The sequence below is a fragment of the Lepus europaeus genome, chromosome 11 (genome assembly GCF_033115175.1).
Source record: "Lepus europaeus isolate LE1 chromosome 11, mLepTim1.pri, whole genome shotgun sequence".
Taxonomy (NCBI): domain Eukaryota; kingdom Metazoa; phylum Chordata; class Mammalia; order Lagomorpha; family Leporidae; genus Lepus; species Lepus europaeus.
This window is the reverse complement of record NC_084837.1, coordinates 72,316,790-72,333,901: the sequence shown is the minus strand read 5'-3', so window position 1 is coordinate 72,333,901 and position 17,112 is coordinate 72,316,790. Positions and strand designations below refer to the sequence as shown.

Below are 17,112 nucleotides of genomic sequence, written 5' to 3'. Positions count from 1 at the left end.
TTGCCAGCTGTAGCAGCCACTTGGAGGGTGAACCAATGGAAAAAGGAAGACCTTTTTGTCTGTCTGTCTCTCTCTCTCACTGTCTAACTCTGCCTGTCAAAAAAAAAAAAAAATATTGAAGACAGCCCTCTGGTTTACTTGGGCCATATTCTGCTGCTTTCCCAGGCCATAGCACAGAGAGCTGGATCACAAGTGGGGCAACCGGGACTTGAATTGGCACCCCATATAGGATGCTGGCATTACAGGAGGTAGTTTTACCCACTCACTATACCACAGTGCCAGCCCCTGCATGTTTTTTTTTTTTTTTTTTTTTTTTTTATTTTTTTATTTATTTTTTTTTTTTTTGACAGGCAGAGTGGACAGTGAGAGAGAGACAGAGAGAAAGGTCTTCCTTTGCCGTTGGTTCACCCTCCAATGGCCGCCATGGCTGGTGCGCTGCGGCCGGTGCACCGCGCTGGTCCGCAGGCAGGAGCCAGGTGCTTCTCCTGGTCTCCCATGTGGGTGCAGGGCCCAAGGACTTGGGCCATCCTCCACTGCACTCCCGGGCCACAGCAGAGAGCTGGCCTGGAAGAGGGGCAACTGGGACAGAATCCAGCACCCCGACCGGGACTAGAACCCGGTGTGCCGGCGCTGCAAGGCGGAAGATTAGCCTGTTGAGCCACGGCGCCGGCCCCCTGCATGGTTTTTAAACAATGCCTTCTCTCGTTCTTCCCTTTGTTCTTCTGTACATAATATAACATTGCTATTTTGACTACTGCTTTTTTTTTTTCCCAAAAAAGATTTATTTATTTATTTGAAAAGAGCTGCACAGAGAGAGGAGAGGCAGAGAGAGAGGTCTTTTATCCGTTGGTTCATTCCCCAATTGGCCGTAACGGCCAGAGCTTCGCCGATCCGAAGCCAGGAGCTTCTTCCGGATCTCCCACGTGGGCAGGGGCCCAACCACTTGGGCCATCTTCTACTGCCATCCCAGGCCACGGCAGAGAGCTGGGTCAGAAGTGGAGCAGCCGGTCTTGAACTGGTGCTCATATGGGATGCCGGCACTTCAGGCCAGGGCGTTAACCTGCTGTGCCACAGCTCCGGCCCCTGACTGATGCTCTTTTTTTTTTTTTTTTGACAAGCAGAGTTAGACAATGAGAGAGAGATACAGAGAGAAAGGTCTTTCTTTTCTGTTGGATTAGCCAGTGAGCCGCAGCGCCGGCCCTGACTGCTGTTTTTAACATTTGTTTTATTCCTGCTAACTTTCAACAGTGTCCTAGTATGATTTTCTTGTTGTCTTTTTTTTTTTTTTTTTAATTTGTATGTATTATATCTAGATAATGAATTCCAAGATTTTCCCCTCCTGTGTGTTTTTGTCTTGCTCCGTTGTGGTCCATGATGCCCATTGAGGTTGTAGATACAGTGAAATCAAACTGATGGGATGAGAGCAGATTATTCTGCCTTTTTTCTAGATCTTTCAGTTGAACAACAATTCTGGGACTGATTATTCCACATTTGTTGACTTGCCTACTCTGTGATCATCAGTAATAGTCAAATTAACAATGTAACTGTCACTGTTCATCATCACAGTTAGACAGTGGACAGAGCTTTGGAGCATGACCCCCAAGTAACCTGGTGTTTGCCTCATTTTGGCATTTTCAATGCTCTTTATTATTATTATTATTATTATTATTTTAATTTATTTGAAAGAGTTACAAGGAGAGGTAGAGACAGAGAAAGAGGTAGGTCTTCCATCTGCTGATTCACTCCCCAGACAGCCGCAACGGCTGGAGCTGCGCCGATCTGAAGCCAGGAGCCAGGAGCTTCTTCTGGGTCTCCCACATGGGTGCAGGGGCCCAAGGACTTGGGCCATCTTCTACTGCTATCCCAGGCCATAGCAGAGAGCTAGACCAGAAGAGGAGCAACCGGGACTAGAACTGGCGCCCACATAGGATGCCAGCGCTTCAGGCCAGGACATTAACCCGCTGTGCAACAGAGCTGGCCTCACCTTTTTTGTTTTTTAAACAGAAGATTTATTTATTTGAGTGGCAGAAAGACAAGGCAGGGGGAAGGAAGAGAGAGAGAGAGAGGTATGAACACTAGCATCAGCTAGTTCATTTCCTAAATGGCCACAATAGCCAGGTCTGGGCCAAACTGAAGGCAAGAGCCAAGAACTCCATCCGGGTCTTGCCTGTGGGTGGCAAATACTTGGGTTCTCTTCTGCCATCTTCCTAGGTACATTAGTAGCAGAGAGCTGGATTAGAAGCAGAGCAGCTGGGACTGGAACATTTCTTGATATGGGATGCCTGTGGCTTAACCCTGCTGTATCTCTTTTTGTCCCTGGCTTTAGGCAACCAATGATCGATCACCCTTTGGTCACTATATGGATTAGATTGCTTTTTCTGTGTTTAGATATGTGGTATCAGATGTACTCTTTGGCATCCATCTTTTTTCACTCAGGGTGGTTGGTTTTGTTTTAATTTGAAAGGCAAAGTTTCAGCCGGCGCTGCGGCTCAAAGGGTAATCCTCCGCCTTGCAGCGCCGGCACACCGGGTTCTAGTCCCGGTCGGGGCGCCAGATTCTGTCCCGGTTGCCCCTCTTCCAGGCCAGCTCTCTGCTGTGGCCCGGGAGTGCAGTGGAGGATGGCCCACATGCTTAGGCCCTGCACCCCATGGGAGACCAGGAGAAGCACCTGGCTCCTGCCATGGGATCAGCACGGTGCGCTGGCTGCAGCACGCCGGCTGCGGTGGCCATTGGAGGGTGAACCAACGGCAAAGGAAGACTTTTCTCTCTGTTTCTCTCTCTCACTGTCCACTCTGCCTGTCAAAAAAATAAATTAAAAATTAAAAAAAAATAAAAAAGGCAAAGTTTCAGAGAGAAAGAAAGATTTCCATTCAGTAGTTCATTCGCCTAATGGCTGCAACAGCAAGGTCTGCGCTGGGTAGAAGCCAGCAGCCAGGAATGCCATCCTGTTCTCCCCTTCCCAGGCACATTAGCAGGGAGCTTATATGAAACAGAGTAACTGGTATTCAAACTGGCACTCTGATGTGGGATGCTAGCACCACAAGTATCTGCTGCACCACAGTGCTGGTCCTTCAGCATGATGGTTTTGAGACTTATCCATATTATTTTATCTGTTAGTGATTCGTTTCTTTCTATTGCTGAATACTATTCTTGGTAAATAACTGTACCACATTCTGTATGCCTCATATTTTAGGTGATCACGTCTTCATATACTGATGAATTTATACCTCTTCAGTGCTGAGGTGAAGCTATTGACATCCTGAAATCAAAAAGTCAAACTACTTTCATATTCTTTGTTGGTTTATTTATTTTAATTCAGCTTTTCAATGACTAATATTTTAAAAGGTCATTTTATAATTTTTACCTTTTTCCTCTAGGTGTTTTTGTGGTCGCTTGGTCAAGCAACATGCTTGTTTTACTGCAAGTCTTGCCATGAAATACTCAGATGTGAAATTGGTTGACCATTTTAATCAGGCAACAGAAGAATGGTCTGTGGAAAAGCATACAGAACAGAGCCCAACGGATGCTTATGGAGTCATAAATTTTCAAGGGGGTTCTCATTCCTACAGAGCTAAGGTATGTCACATATTCACTTTATTTTATTTCATCTATATTGTCTAAATAATAAATATTTGTTATTTAACAATGTGTATAGTAATGGGACTGCAACCTCAGTCATTACTTTGCATAAAATTATCTCTAAAAGTGCATAGAACTATAGCATTATTGTATCATTTTGGTGGATTGAACCTTCTGTCATTATGTCTTGTATTTCTTGTCATTTTTCTTAAGGCTGCTTTTTCCCCCAAAATATACATAGCTAAATCTTTGTTTCTTTTCACTTTTCACTTTATATTAAGAGGCATTTTTTAACAGTTTATAGTTCGTTTAGATTTAATCTATATTTTTCAGTTTAAACATCATTGTCTTATGATCTGTCTCACTGCTTTTTTTTTTTCTGTTTTCTTGTATTCTTTTGGAATTTTTTATGATTTCCATTTTTTAAAAAAATAATTTTAAAATCATTTGTAAAAATATTCTTTCTCTAATTTTTAGAGTAGTTTTATAAGGTAAAAAAATGCATGTTTTACCTTATTAGTATTTGTTCTAAGCAATACTTTTGCCACTTCCTGGATAATGCAAGATTATTAGAATATTTTTAACTGCAATTATGTCCCTTGTGAATTTTGTGCTTTTGTTGGCATGAATTTTAAATCCTTCTATTTTAAAAAATATTTATTTATTGAGTGAGAGAGATAGGTAGGCAGAGAGGACACCCCATTGGCTGGTCTATTCCCCAAATACCCACAGTGGCTAGTGCTTGGCCAAGCTGAAGCCAGGAGCCAGGAATTCAGTCCAGGTCTCCTAATTGGGTGGTAGGAATTGAGTTACTTGAGGCATCACATGCTATCATCCCAGATGTGTAACAGGAAGTTGGAATTGGGAGCAGAGCCAGTTCCTGAATCTAAGCACTACAGAGTGTGATGTCAGAATCTCAACTGACTTCTTTTTGTTTGTTTTTTAAAGATTTATTTATTTGAAAAAGAATGAGACAGATCTTCCATTCGGTGGCTCACTTCTCAAATAGCCACAACAGCTGAGGCTGGGCCAGGCCGAAGCTAAGTGCCTGGAACTCCATCTGAGTCTCCCCAGTGAGCTGCAGGGACCCAAGAACTTGAGCCATTTTCTAACTGCTTTAGCAGGGAGCTCAATCAGAAGTGGTACATCCAGGACTTCAACTGTTGCTCATAGTAGTTGCCGGTTTCACAAGTGATGACTTTACCCAGTGTACCACGATACTGGCCTCTAAGAATATCTTTGATTTTACTGCATAGTCACAGTTTTATAAATGGACAAACTTTGAAGCAATCTAATATTTGCTTCTCTTAATAGCAAGTATTAGATGTCTCCATTTTTTTGCAATTCTTCTCTTTCCTTTTCTCATCATTTTAGCCAGTCTTCATGCTTCTTATTGTATATTCATAGTTAAATAAGGCAGTGAACATTGTGGATAAATTTATAAATTTAGTTAATGGTAATTGAATATAAATAAGCATAGTAACACACATCTTTTTTTTTTTTTTTTTTTTTTTTGACAGGCAGAGTGGACAGTGAGAGAGAGAGACAGAGAGAAAGGTCTTCCTTTTGCCGTTGGTTCACCCTCCAATGGCCGCCGCGGTAGCGCACTGCGACCGGCGCACCGCGCTGATCCGATGGCAGGAGCCAGGTGCTTCTCCTGGTCTCCCATGGGGTGCAGGGCCCAAGGACTTGGGCCATCCTCCACTGCACTCCCTGGCCACAGCAGAGAGCTGGCCTGGAAGAGGGGCAACCGGGACAGGATCGGTGCCCCGACCGGGACTAGAACCCGGTGTGCCGGCGCCGCTAGGCGGGGGATTAGCCTATTGAGCCGCGGCGCCGGCCAGTAACACACATCTTAATGCTAAAAAGTGGAGTACCATTACTACCGTAGTGCTCACAGAATGAGTTTTCCAACTTTAAAATCATTTGCTATTGCTTATTCTTAGGAATGTAAATAACGTTGAAAATAGTCTGTGAAAATTATTTTTGTATTGTCTGACTCAATTAAAATTTTTTTTAAATCATATAATGTTGCATTTTGAAACCTTTGAGCATGGTCAGTTATTTTGTCCTTTTAAAATATTCTTCAGTATGTGAGACTATCATACGACACAAAACCTGAAATCATTCTACAACTTCTGCTTAAAGAATGGCAAATGGAATTACCAAAACTGGTTATCTCTGTACATGGAGGCATGCAGAAATTTGAGCTCCATCCTCGAATCAAGCAGTTGCTTGGAAAAGGCCTTATTAAAGCTGCAGTTACAACGGGAGCCTGGATTTTAACTGGAGGAGTCAACACAGGTAGTGTGATGAATAAACCAATTTTGTTTAGTGTGTCTATAATTTTTTTTATAGTAACAATTAGATGTTTAAAATAGTAGTCATTACAGATACAAGTATATTTGGGTCTCCTTTTAAATAATCTATAGTTGCTTGGTAAAAATGATAACTGTAAATCTGGTTGTCATTTGGGCTTTAAGAATATAGTATACTTCAGGGAATGGCATACTAAATTCCATGCATCAAATACAGTTTCATCACTGTTTTTGTGAATAAAAATTAAATGGGAAACAGCCACACTCGTTTGTTTGTTTGTGGTTACTTTTATGCTATAGCAGCAGAAATGAATAGTCATGAGAGAGACTGGCAAATACTTTTCAAAGCCTGAAATATTTAGTTCTTGGGCCATTAAAAGAAATGTTTGTTGACCTTACTGTAACATGTTAATTCTTATATTCTGACTATAGGCAAATTGATAGAAGAATTCCAATCCATTGCCTCAGCAGTGGTAAAAAGTAATGTTCAAAAATTTTTAATGTGCTGTTACCTTTCATGCCAGTTGTTCCCTATTACATATGTAGGTTGAGTATTAAGAGGGCAAATTAATTCTAATGTTTAAAGCAAATCATAGTTACTTGCTTAAATCAGCTGTAAAATCTGATTATCAAAAACTGTTTTTTAACCTCATGTGTGTCACACATTCATTGAGGTACTAGGGTTATATCATTACATAAAACAAACAAGATATTTACCTTCATGGAACTTACATGAGAGGGTTTCAAAATCTTGTACGAAAGTGGGATTAAAAGATAAAAATTAAAAATACAAGCTTGGGGCTGGCGCTATGCCATAGTAGGCTAATCCTCTGCCTGTGGCACCAGTGTCTCTTATAGGCACCAGGTTGTGTCCCAGCTGCTCCTCTTCTGCTCAAGCTCTCTGCTTATGGCCTGGGAAAACAGTAGAAGATGGCCCAAGTCCTTGGGTCCCTGTATCCACATGGGAGACCCAGAAGAAACTCCTGGCTCCTGGCTTTGGATTGACCCAGCTCTGGCTGCAGTGGTCATTTAGGGAGTGAATCAACAGATGGAAGACTTTTCTCTTTGTCTCTCCCTCTTTCTGTATCTCTGTCTCTCAAATAAATAAACAAAATCTAAAAAACAAACAAGCTTTATTTCTCAACATAATGTCTATCAGATTCAATACACTTTGGTATGGAGTGATACTAGCCATTTAATTCATATCCAAAGAAATTAAAGTTCTGGGAATTTACCATGTCAGCACAGGGGTTTGTTTTTATTAACTTTTGAAAAATGCCTGCCCTCTAAAGATTTTATTTTATTTTATTTTATTTTTTGACAGGCAGAGTAGACAGAGAGAGAGAGAGACAGAAAGGTCTTCCTTTACCGTTGGTTCACCCCCTAATGGCTGCCGCGGCCGGCGCACCGTTTTGATCTGAAGCCAGGAGCCAGGTGCTTCTGGTCTCCCTTGCGGGTGCAGGGTCCAAGGACTTGGGCCATCCTCCACTGCCTTCCCGGGCCACAGCAGAGAGCTGGCCTGGAAGAGGGGCAACCGGGACAGAATCCGGCACCCCGACCGGGACTAGAACCCGGTGTGCTGGTGCCGCAGGCGGAGGATTAGCCTATTGAGCCACGGCGCCGGTAAAGATTTTTTTTTTTTAAAGATTGATTTACTTGAAAGGCCAGGTTACAGAGAGGCATATCCATGCTCTACACACTACTCATCCATTAGTCACTTACCCATTTTAATTATCAGATCTGTCAGATGAACTGTCTCAGTATTGCAGTATTTGAATTTAAGGTTTTCAGGCATCCATTGGGGGGGGCTTTTGAGAATGTATCCCTCACAGATAAGGGGGACATGTTCTGTGGAATTGTGTTTCTCTTCCCCTCTTTTTTAATTTTACCATGGAACTTTTATAGTTGTTTGTTTTGTGTGTGTGTGTGTGTGTGTTTATTGGTTATATGCCATTAAGCTATAGTTCTGAAAGATGCATAGGGCCTGCGCCGCAGCTCACTAGGCTAATTCTCTGCCTGCGGCGCCAGTACTCCGGGTTCTAGTCCCAGTTGGGGTGCCGGATTCTGTCCCGGTTGCTCCTCTTCCAGTCCAGCTCTCTGCTGTGGCCCAGGAGGGCAATGGAGGATGGCCCAAGTCCTTGGGCCCTGCACCCGCATGGGAGACCAGGAGGGAAGTACCTGGCTCCTGGCTTCAGATTGGCGCAGCGCACTGGCTGTAGTTTCCATTTTTGGGGGATGAACCAATGGAAGGAAGACCTTTCTCTCTGTCTCTCTTTCTCACTGTCTAACTCTGCCTGTCAAAAATAAATAAATAAATAAAAGATGCATAGAGCAGTAACAAAAAGCTACTCTTAGAAAGGACTAAGCTTTGTGACCTGCACCTGCAGTGCTGGCGTCCCAAGTGGGTGTTGATTGGAGTCCCGGCTGTTTCACTTCCTATCCAGCTCTCTGGTATGGCCTGGGAAAGCAGTGGAAGATGGCCCAAATCCTTGGCCATCCACATGGGGCACCTACATGGGAGACCCGGAAGAAGCTCCTGGCTCTTGGTTGTTATCTGCCCAGTTTCAGCTGTTGTGGCCATTTGGGGAGTGACCCAGCAGGTAGAGGACCCCCCCACCCCCTGCCTCTCTGTAACTCTGCCTTTCTAATAAATAAATAAATAAATCTTTAAATTTGAAAGGCAGAGTTACAGAGAGGCAGAGAGAGAGAGAGTGGTCTTCCATCTGCCAGTTCACTCCCCAGATGGCCACATGGCTGGAGCTGCACCGATCCAAAGTCAGGAGCCAGGAGCTTCTTCCGGGTCTCCCACGTGGATGTGGAGGCCCAAGGACCTGGGCCATCTTCTGCTGCTTTCCCAGGACATAGCTGAGAACTGGATCAGAAGTGGAGTACATGGGACTCAAACTGGTGGGATTGTGGCACTGCAGGCAGTGACTTTACTCTCTATTCCACAATGCCGACCCCAATATATTAAAAAAGAAAAGAAAAGAAAAGGAAGGACTAAGTTTAACAGCATGATAAAAGTTAGTTTTACATATATTTTATGCTGTTTTGATCTGATATTGTGGGGTTTGTTTCATTTTTATTTTTTGGTCCACATATATTTGTAAATTCGGCTTTGGACTTTTGCCTTATAACTTGCATGTATGAAGAAATATATCACAATTTGTACTTCTTACATATTAAGTACATAATTGTTCTGAACCCTATAAAGACTTTAAGTAAAATGAGTAAAATTTTATCTGAACAGGTGTGGCAAAACACGTTGGTGATGCACTTAAAGAACATGCTTCCAGATCATCTCGAAAGATTTGCACTATTGGAATAGCTCCATGGGGAGTGATTGAAAACAGAAATGATCTTGTTGGGAGAGATGTAAGAGTGATTTTGAAAGTTTCTTATATTTCAATTTATATGTAAACAAAATTATAACAAGAACAGTGCAAGTCAACTTAAAATATTCATGATAATACCATGCTTTTCAAAGTATGTTTAAAAATATTTTTCAGTGGTTTCTTCTGCTCCTTTAGAAAGCATATTCATAAATATTAAATGATTGCTGTTAAAGTATTGGTACATTTTGGTTCCCTTTTTAAAGTATAACATTATTTCACATTTTCTTCATCATTCCATTCTTTGTAATTAAATTTTTAATAACTTCATGACATTAAGAATTAATTTAATGGGACTGGTGGTGTGGTGGATCCCAGAAAGTCTACCTGTGATGCAGGCATCTTATATGGGCACCAATTTGAGTCCTGGCTGCTCCTCTTCCCTGCTGTTGTGTCTGGGAAAGCAGTGGAGGATGGTGCAGGTGCTTGGGCCCCTGCACCCATGTAGGAGACCCAGATGAAGCTCTGGACCCTTGGCTTCAGCCTTTCCCAGCCCTGGCCATTTCAGCCTTTTGGGGTGTGGATCAGTAGATGGAATACCTCTCTCTCTGTTCTCTGTGTCTCTGTAACTCTGCCTTTCAAAATGAATAAAATAAAACTTTTAAGAAAAATAGTAAGAATTAATCTTGGTGTCATAAAGTAGGAATCAAATGCAAGTAATTTGAATGGGTTATTGAAGTCATTTTAAGTGGTTTATGGATATTTGTCAAGAGACTACTGACAAGGCTGCCACTGTGGCGTAGGGTATTAAGCCACTCTCTGCAGCACTGGCATTCTTTATGGACACCTGTTGGAGTCCTGGCTGCTCCACTTCTGATCCAGCTCTCTGTTGATGCACCTGGGAAAGCAGTGGAAAATGCACCCATGTGGGAGACCTGGATGAAGCTCCTGGCTCCTGGCTTCGGCCTGGCCCATCACTGGTCATTGCAGCTTGGGGAATGAACCAGTGGATAGAAGATCTCTCTCTCTCTCTCTCTCTCTCTGGCCCTCTTGCTGTAACTCTGACTTTCAAATAAACAAATAAGTCTTTAAAAATAAAAGACACTATTGACTATTAAAAAGGAATTACTCAATAATCACCTTCAAGTTATTAAATTTCAAATATAATCTTAAGGATTCTGTTTAGTGTTAAAAAAAGGAGATGATGTTTTATTGGTTTTTCTTAAAGTCCTTTATATGTTACAGTTTTTCTCTTTAATATAGCTTAATAAACTAATAAGAGTTTCTACTGTTATTTATTGTTTTATTCCTTTGCGTGTGGTTATTAAATACAGTATTATGTTTCAGGATCAAGATACAGTTGTGGTCAATTCATTGTTTAATCTTCAACTACTCAAAAACTTATGCTTCTTGATACATTCTTTTTTCTATTTCTCTATATAAAACAGAATTTTAACTCATCATTATAGATTATTTCAAAATTTATTTTATATTATACTGTGGTATATTTAATCCTAACCACTAACTCTTAATGTTTGCTGTTATTTAGGTCGTTGCTCCTTATCAAACCTTACTGAACCCCCTGAGCAAACTGAATGTTCTGAATAATCTCCATTCCCATTTTATATTGGTGGATGATGGCACTGTTGGAAAGTATGGGGCAGAAGTGAAACTGAGAAGAGAACTTGAAAAAACTATTAATCAGCAAAGAATCCATGCTAGTAAGGGCATCCACAAATTTATTATTGTTCAATTTTTTCTGGGCTGTATTGATAGACATTGATTACTTGGCATCTCCAGAAAGGTAGAATGTTCTTTAAAATACTTTTTTCCTTACACAGCAAGATAACACATGAAACAACCAAAAATGGCTGATCTAAGACAAAATACTAAGACCTAGGAAAAGAAGTCCTAGGTCAAATAGGGTACTCAGGTATGAAGAACAAACCAAGAAGATAGATTCTGTTGCTATTGTAGCCCAAGGAATTCACAAATGTTTACAATATATGATGTATTCCAGTACATGACTTTGAAATTCAAGATTGAAAATAAAGGGGGAAAGAATCACTTTATTATAAAATAGGAATCAGCTTGCTTGAGGTTTTCTTTAGTCTTTCCTTCTTTCTCCCCCCTCCTTCCCTCTCTCTCTTTTTTATAAAATGAACAGATTTTGCTCTTTGGCAGATGTGTTTTAAAAGTTGGTATTCTGGGACTGGTGCTGTGGCATACTGAGTAAGCTAAGTCTCTGCCTGGGGCATTGGCATCCCATATGGGCGCCCTTTCGGCTTGTGTTCTGGCTGCTCCTATTCTGATCCAGCTCTCTGTTATGGCCTGGGAAAGCAGTAGAAGATGGCCCCAGTGCTTGGGCCCCTGCACCCATGTGGGAGACCCAGAAGAAGCTCCTAGCTTCAAATAGGTCCAGCTCTGGTCATTGGTAGCCATTGGAGGAGTGAACTAGTGGATGGAAGACCTTTCTCTCTCTCTTTCTCACTGTCTATAACTGTCTACCTGTCAAAAAAAAAAAAAAAAAAGTTAGTATTTTAAGACTGATTTTTCCTTCCAACCATGGCTGAACTTTCTGGTTCAACATCTCGATTTTGTTTCGAATAGAAGAAATTTTGTAACCTTAAGACACCAAGAAGGTAAACACAGTGACAAAATGAAATAGATTGTGGTGGAGTCAGTGCATTTGCTAAAAATTAAGGACATTTTATAATCCTACAGTTAACATTTTGCAGATTTTCATTGTACTGCAGGTTATTGTAAAAACAAAAATTGCTGTTCTCCACTGTACTTTTTCCGTTAGGTAGAAATCTTATTATTTTCTTCATTTGTTCCTTTTAGGTAATTTTGACTACAATTTATGTAATAATGTCTCAACTCATTTGTAGTTGGAAATAAAGATTTAACAAACAAAAGTAAATGTATTAGAAGTGTAACTAATGCAGTATTAAAAAACAAACTATGATACATATTAGTGTTACATATTTATTGTCAAGAGCTCAATTGGTAGGCATGTGTTGGCACAGTAGGTTAAGTTGCTGGTTGGGATGCCTGCCTCCCGGGATTGGAGGGCTTAGAATCAATTCCACTTCCACTTTGGATCCAGCTTCCTGCTTATGTGTCTGGGAGGTAGCAGATGATGGCCTAGATACTTGGATTCTTGCCACCCACATGGGAGACCTGCGTGGAATCCTTGGTTCCCGTACTCAGCTTGGTGGAGCCCTGGCAGTTGTGGGCTTTTTGGGAGTGAACTAGTGGATTGAAGATCTCTCTCTTTCTCTCCCCCTTCACCCTGACCTTTCATATAAATAAATAAATAAATATTTTTAAAGAAAGATTTCAATTAGTAGAATAAACAATAATTATTTAGCAATGAATATATAAATTCTCTGTGTACTAAGTTATATGTTGATTTTTCTAATTTTGTCATTTAGAATAGACTTGATTAGTGACAGTAATTTGTTCAATGCTTAATTTATTTACATGAGATTGGTGTTATGTTAAGTGCTTAAAATGAAGTCTGTCCAGTCTCATAAGAAATTCTGCTTTGAATTTCAGTTTAAATTTTCTTTTCTTTTCTTTTTTTTTTTTTGACAGAGTGGATAGTGAGAGAGAGAGACAGAGAGGAAGGTCTTCCTTTTTGCCATTGGTTCACCCTCCAATGGCCGCAGCGGCCGGCAGGTCTCGCTGATCCGAAGCCAAGAGCCAGGTGCTTCTCCTGGTCTCCCATGCGGGTGCAGGGCCCAAGGACTTGGGCCATCCTCCACTGCCTTCCCGGGCCATAGCAGAGAGCTGACCTGGAAGAAGGGCAACCAGGATAGAACCTGGTGTGCCGGCGCCGCAAGGCAGAGGATTAGCCTGTTAAGCCACGGTGCCGGCCTAAATTTTCCTATTTACTAAGAAATAAGATTAAATGACTGAATTGTGTCTGATTTTTATTTTTTAATTGTGTGTGTGTGTTTTTTGAAAGGAATTGGCCAAGGTGTCCCTGTAGTGGCACTTGTATTTGAAGGTGGGCCTAATGTTATCCTCACAGTTCTAGAATACCTTCAAGAGAGTCCCCCTGTTCCAGTAGTTGTATGTGAAGGAACGGGCAGAGCTGCAGATCTGCTAGCATACATTCATAAGCAAACAGAAGAAGGAGGGTAAGTGAATGAGTATAACAAATTTTTATTAACTTTAATAAACAGGCTGTGGTTTTTAGAATATTGGATTCCTTTCATTGTTTATGAACATGAACATTACAATTTTAGTATGATACTTGACTAAAGCTTGAGGAACCAGTCTGTCTCATGTATTATTGAAATGAATTAAAATATAGTGTAGCTATCTTTTTGGTAGACGATGTTTCATAAGATCCATCAGGTGTTTGTCTTTAGACCTAGAAGTCTAGAGACCTGCACCTTTGAGATAACGTGTATAGTTACTTGTTGCAGGATTGTTTGTAAACAGAAATGGACTAAATAAATAAATCATGATTTATGTACACAATGGCATAGTTTATAGCAGAGTAAAGATACCTGTATACTACATTTGGGAAAATTGGCAAAATACACACATGGGAAAAAGACATAGAAGGGCATGTATATTGTATCACTTTTTATGTAGAGAAAAGGAAGAGGGGATAATTATTGTATAAATAGAAAAAGATCTTGGAAAGTTACATAAACTGGAGCCAGTGTTATACAGTGGGTTAAGTTGCCACCTGCAATGCTGGCATCCTGTATGGGCACTAATTTGAGTCCTGGCTGCTCCATATCCAATCCAATTCCCTGCTAATATTCCTGAGAAAGCACCGGAAGATGACCCAAATCTCTGGATGCCTGCATCCATGTTGGGGAGACCCTGATGAAGCTCCTGGCTTTGTCCTGGCCTTGCCCTAGCTGTTGTGGCCATCTAGGGAGTGCACCAGTGGATGGAAGCTCACTTTCTCTCTCTAACTCTGCCTTTCAAATAAATAAAATAAATTTTAAAAAATTACGCAAGCTAATAGTGATTCCTGAAAAAAGTTGAAATGGAACTGGGAAGATGAAAGATAGTGGGACGAAGACTTTCATTAAGTATTTATGTATTTTGTTATTTTCTGTATTGTGAGCCATGTAAGTGTATTACCTGTTTGCAGAAAGACAAATATGAATGTGCTTATGTTTAAGACATTTGGTGAAACATTGCTTTATATATCATAATATCTTAAAATTATCTTTATATAATATTTTATAAAAATGTGAATTCTAGTAACATATACTATGGAAAAAGACTCATGAAGTAATTTAAAGAAAAAAACTATCCACTCTATTTTTTTCTCCTGAGACTTATAGTGGGAGTTTCATGAAGGAGAAAATAATTCTATACAAGTTTAAGTATTTAATATTAATACAGTATGAGTATTTCCAGAGGTCTTACATGGATCCACTTATACTTCTTGTTGATCCTATAAAATAATAGAAGATGAAATTAGTAAATTGAGTTGTTTCTTCTTATTCCAGAAATCTTCCTGATGCTGCAGAGCCTGATATTATTTCAACCATCAAAAAAACATTTAACTTTGGTCAGAGTGAAGCAGTTCATTTATTTCAAACACTGATGGAGTGCATGAAAAAAAAGGAGCTTGTAAGTGGATTCGAGCAGAATAAGCCTCTTAATTTTTTCAAAGCATATTCTGAATTGGTGAAATACTTTTGTTTTTAATTTTCATTTTACATTTTAAAATCTTTCTAAACCATTTAAAGATAACGTTTATTGGCCTTAAGCTGAAAGGTGTCATTACAGGTTGGCTGTATTTTTTATATATCAGACAATATATTTGCACTTCTGTGTTAGGAAGTTTCATAAGTAGATCTCAATAGATTACATCCAGTGTCTAGGAAGAACTGTGAGTTTTTAATGGCTTCTCTAAAAAAAAATTTGGAGAAAAATTCTAAACAGTTTTACTCTAAGTTCTAAGCCTACTGAATGAAAGATCAGTGCAAATTACTTCCATTCATGCAAATATGGGGTTAAGATTTTAAAAATAAAGTTTTTAAAGTTTGATAAATAGATAATGATATCATTTGATTTGAAGTTGTCTTTCATTGCAAGTTTTTGAACTGCAAGATGAAGGAATGTCGGGATTTACTATGATAAGTAATCCATCGCTTCTGCCTGTAAGTTGTTACTCTAGCAAAGGATGTAATGCAGGTCAAAAAAGAAGATGATATGGAAACAGGCTTTGTGGTGCAGCAGGTTAGCCACTTAGTTATGACTCTGAGGGCCAGTTAGAATCCTGGCTGTTTTCTTTTTTTTTTTTTTTAGGATTTTTACTTATTTATTTGAGAGGTAGAGTTACAGATGGAGAGGCAGAGAGAGAGAAAAGTCTTCCATTGCTGGTTAACTCCTCAGATGGCTGGCTGGATCAGCTGCAGCTGAGCTGATCCAAAGCCAGGAGTCAGGAGTTTCTTCTGGGTTTCCCACATGGGTGTAAGGGCCCAAGCACTTAGGCCATCTTCCACTGCTTTACCAGGCAATATCAGAGAGCTGGATTGGAAGAGAAGCAGCTGGGACTTGAACCGGCACCCATATGGGATCCCAGTGCCACAGGCGTAGGTTTAACCCACTATACCACAGCGTCGGCCCACTGCTTCATTTCTAATTCAGTTTCCTGCTAATGTGCCAAGGAAGGCAATGAAAGATATCCCAAATACTTGTGTCCCTGCTACCCATGTGGGAGAACAGGGTAGAATTCCTGGCTTTAACCTAGCCTAAACCTAGTTGTTACAACCATTTGGGTAGTAAACCAACAGATGAAAGATGTCTCTCTCTGTCACTCTTCCTTTCAAATAGATAAATAAATAAATCTTATAATATGAAACCAAATACTATGAGTATACTTGTTATTTTGTAAATGGTAATGTTTTTTAATTTTCTGTTTTTTTAGAAAATTGTTTTGAAGCTTTTTGCCCCTTGCCCCACAATATACATATTTTTTTTCTCCTGTGTAGTGTAAAATTACTTTCTATTTTATGATGCTCTTTGAAAATATAAAAGTATAATATTGCAAATTAATTTTTAAATAGATCACTGTTTTCCACATTGGATCAGAGGAACATCAAGATATAGATGTAGCAATACTTACTGCATTGCTAAAAGGTACTCTTTAATTTATGGCGTATTCATATAAGCTATGACCTTTTAATTTGGCTGAATGCTTGGAAAGTGAGATTTTCAATTTTTCTTTGTGAAAGACTGTTGGTTTTCATTGGTAGTACTTAGCTTTTTATCTTGTATATATTTAAAAATGTACAGCAAGGTAGATTTATGTGAATAGATTCATGTAATTATCCTATTAAGATTCTTAGTTGGCCGAAAAATAAGTGTTTAAAAGTAATAATGTATTACGTGATAGAAATTAAAGATGGATTATTAAGTGTAGTCTTTGTTTTGAAGGTAATGTTTGAAAACTAGTGGTGTCTTACAGAACTAAGGGATTGATACACATGTACGTTGAACTGTTTTCCTCTCAATATCTTAGCAAAGACATCCAACTAATACAACAATAAATTGCCAATACATCAAGCATTTAAAAAGTAGTATATTTACATAATTGTATTGCGATCAAGAGATAAATAATAAAAAAAACCACAAATTATAAAAAAAAATCCCTAAAGCTGTACCTCTGAAATTTGTATTCATTAAATAAGAGCTTCCTCAAAAAACAAAAAAATAAAGATCAATAAGTGAGATTTTATAAAGATAAAAAAACTAGGTCTGCGCTGTGGTGTAGCAGGTAAAGCCGCCTCCTGCAGCGCTGGCATCCCTTACGGGCGCCAGTTCAATTCCCTGCTGCTCTGCTTCTGATCCAGCTCTCTGCTATGGCCTGGGAAGGCAGTGGAAGATGGCCCAAG

General features: G+C 39.8%; 1 protein-coding gene across 2 annotated transcripts in view; it reads left to right on the top strand.

Moving 5' to 3' along the window:
- TRPM7 (transient receptor potential cation channel subfamily M member 7) overlaps positions 1-17,112 on the top strand; it is a 120,884-nt gene that overhangs the window by 23,359 nt on the left and 80,413 nt on the right. For both annotated transcript variants that reach the window (XM_062205890.1, XM_062205889.1), the window contains exons 4-10: positions 3,378-3,576; positions 5,670-5,883; positions 9,148-9,272; positions 10,779-10,950; positions 13,203-13,377; positions 14,719-14,842; positions 16,285-16,357. In XM_062205890.1, coding sequence (XP_062061874.1) covers positions 3,378-3,576; positions 5,670-5,883; positions 9,148-9,272; positions 10,779-10,950; positions 13,203-13,377; positions 14,719-14,842; positions 16,285-16,357 — 1,082 coding nt within the window. The remainder of the gene's footprint in view (positions 1-3,377; positions 3,577-5,669; positions 5,884-9,147; positions 9,273-10,778; positions 10,951-13,202; positions 13,378-14,718; positions 14,843-16,284; positions 16,358-17,112) is intronic.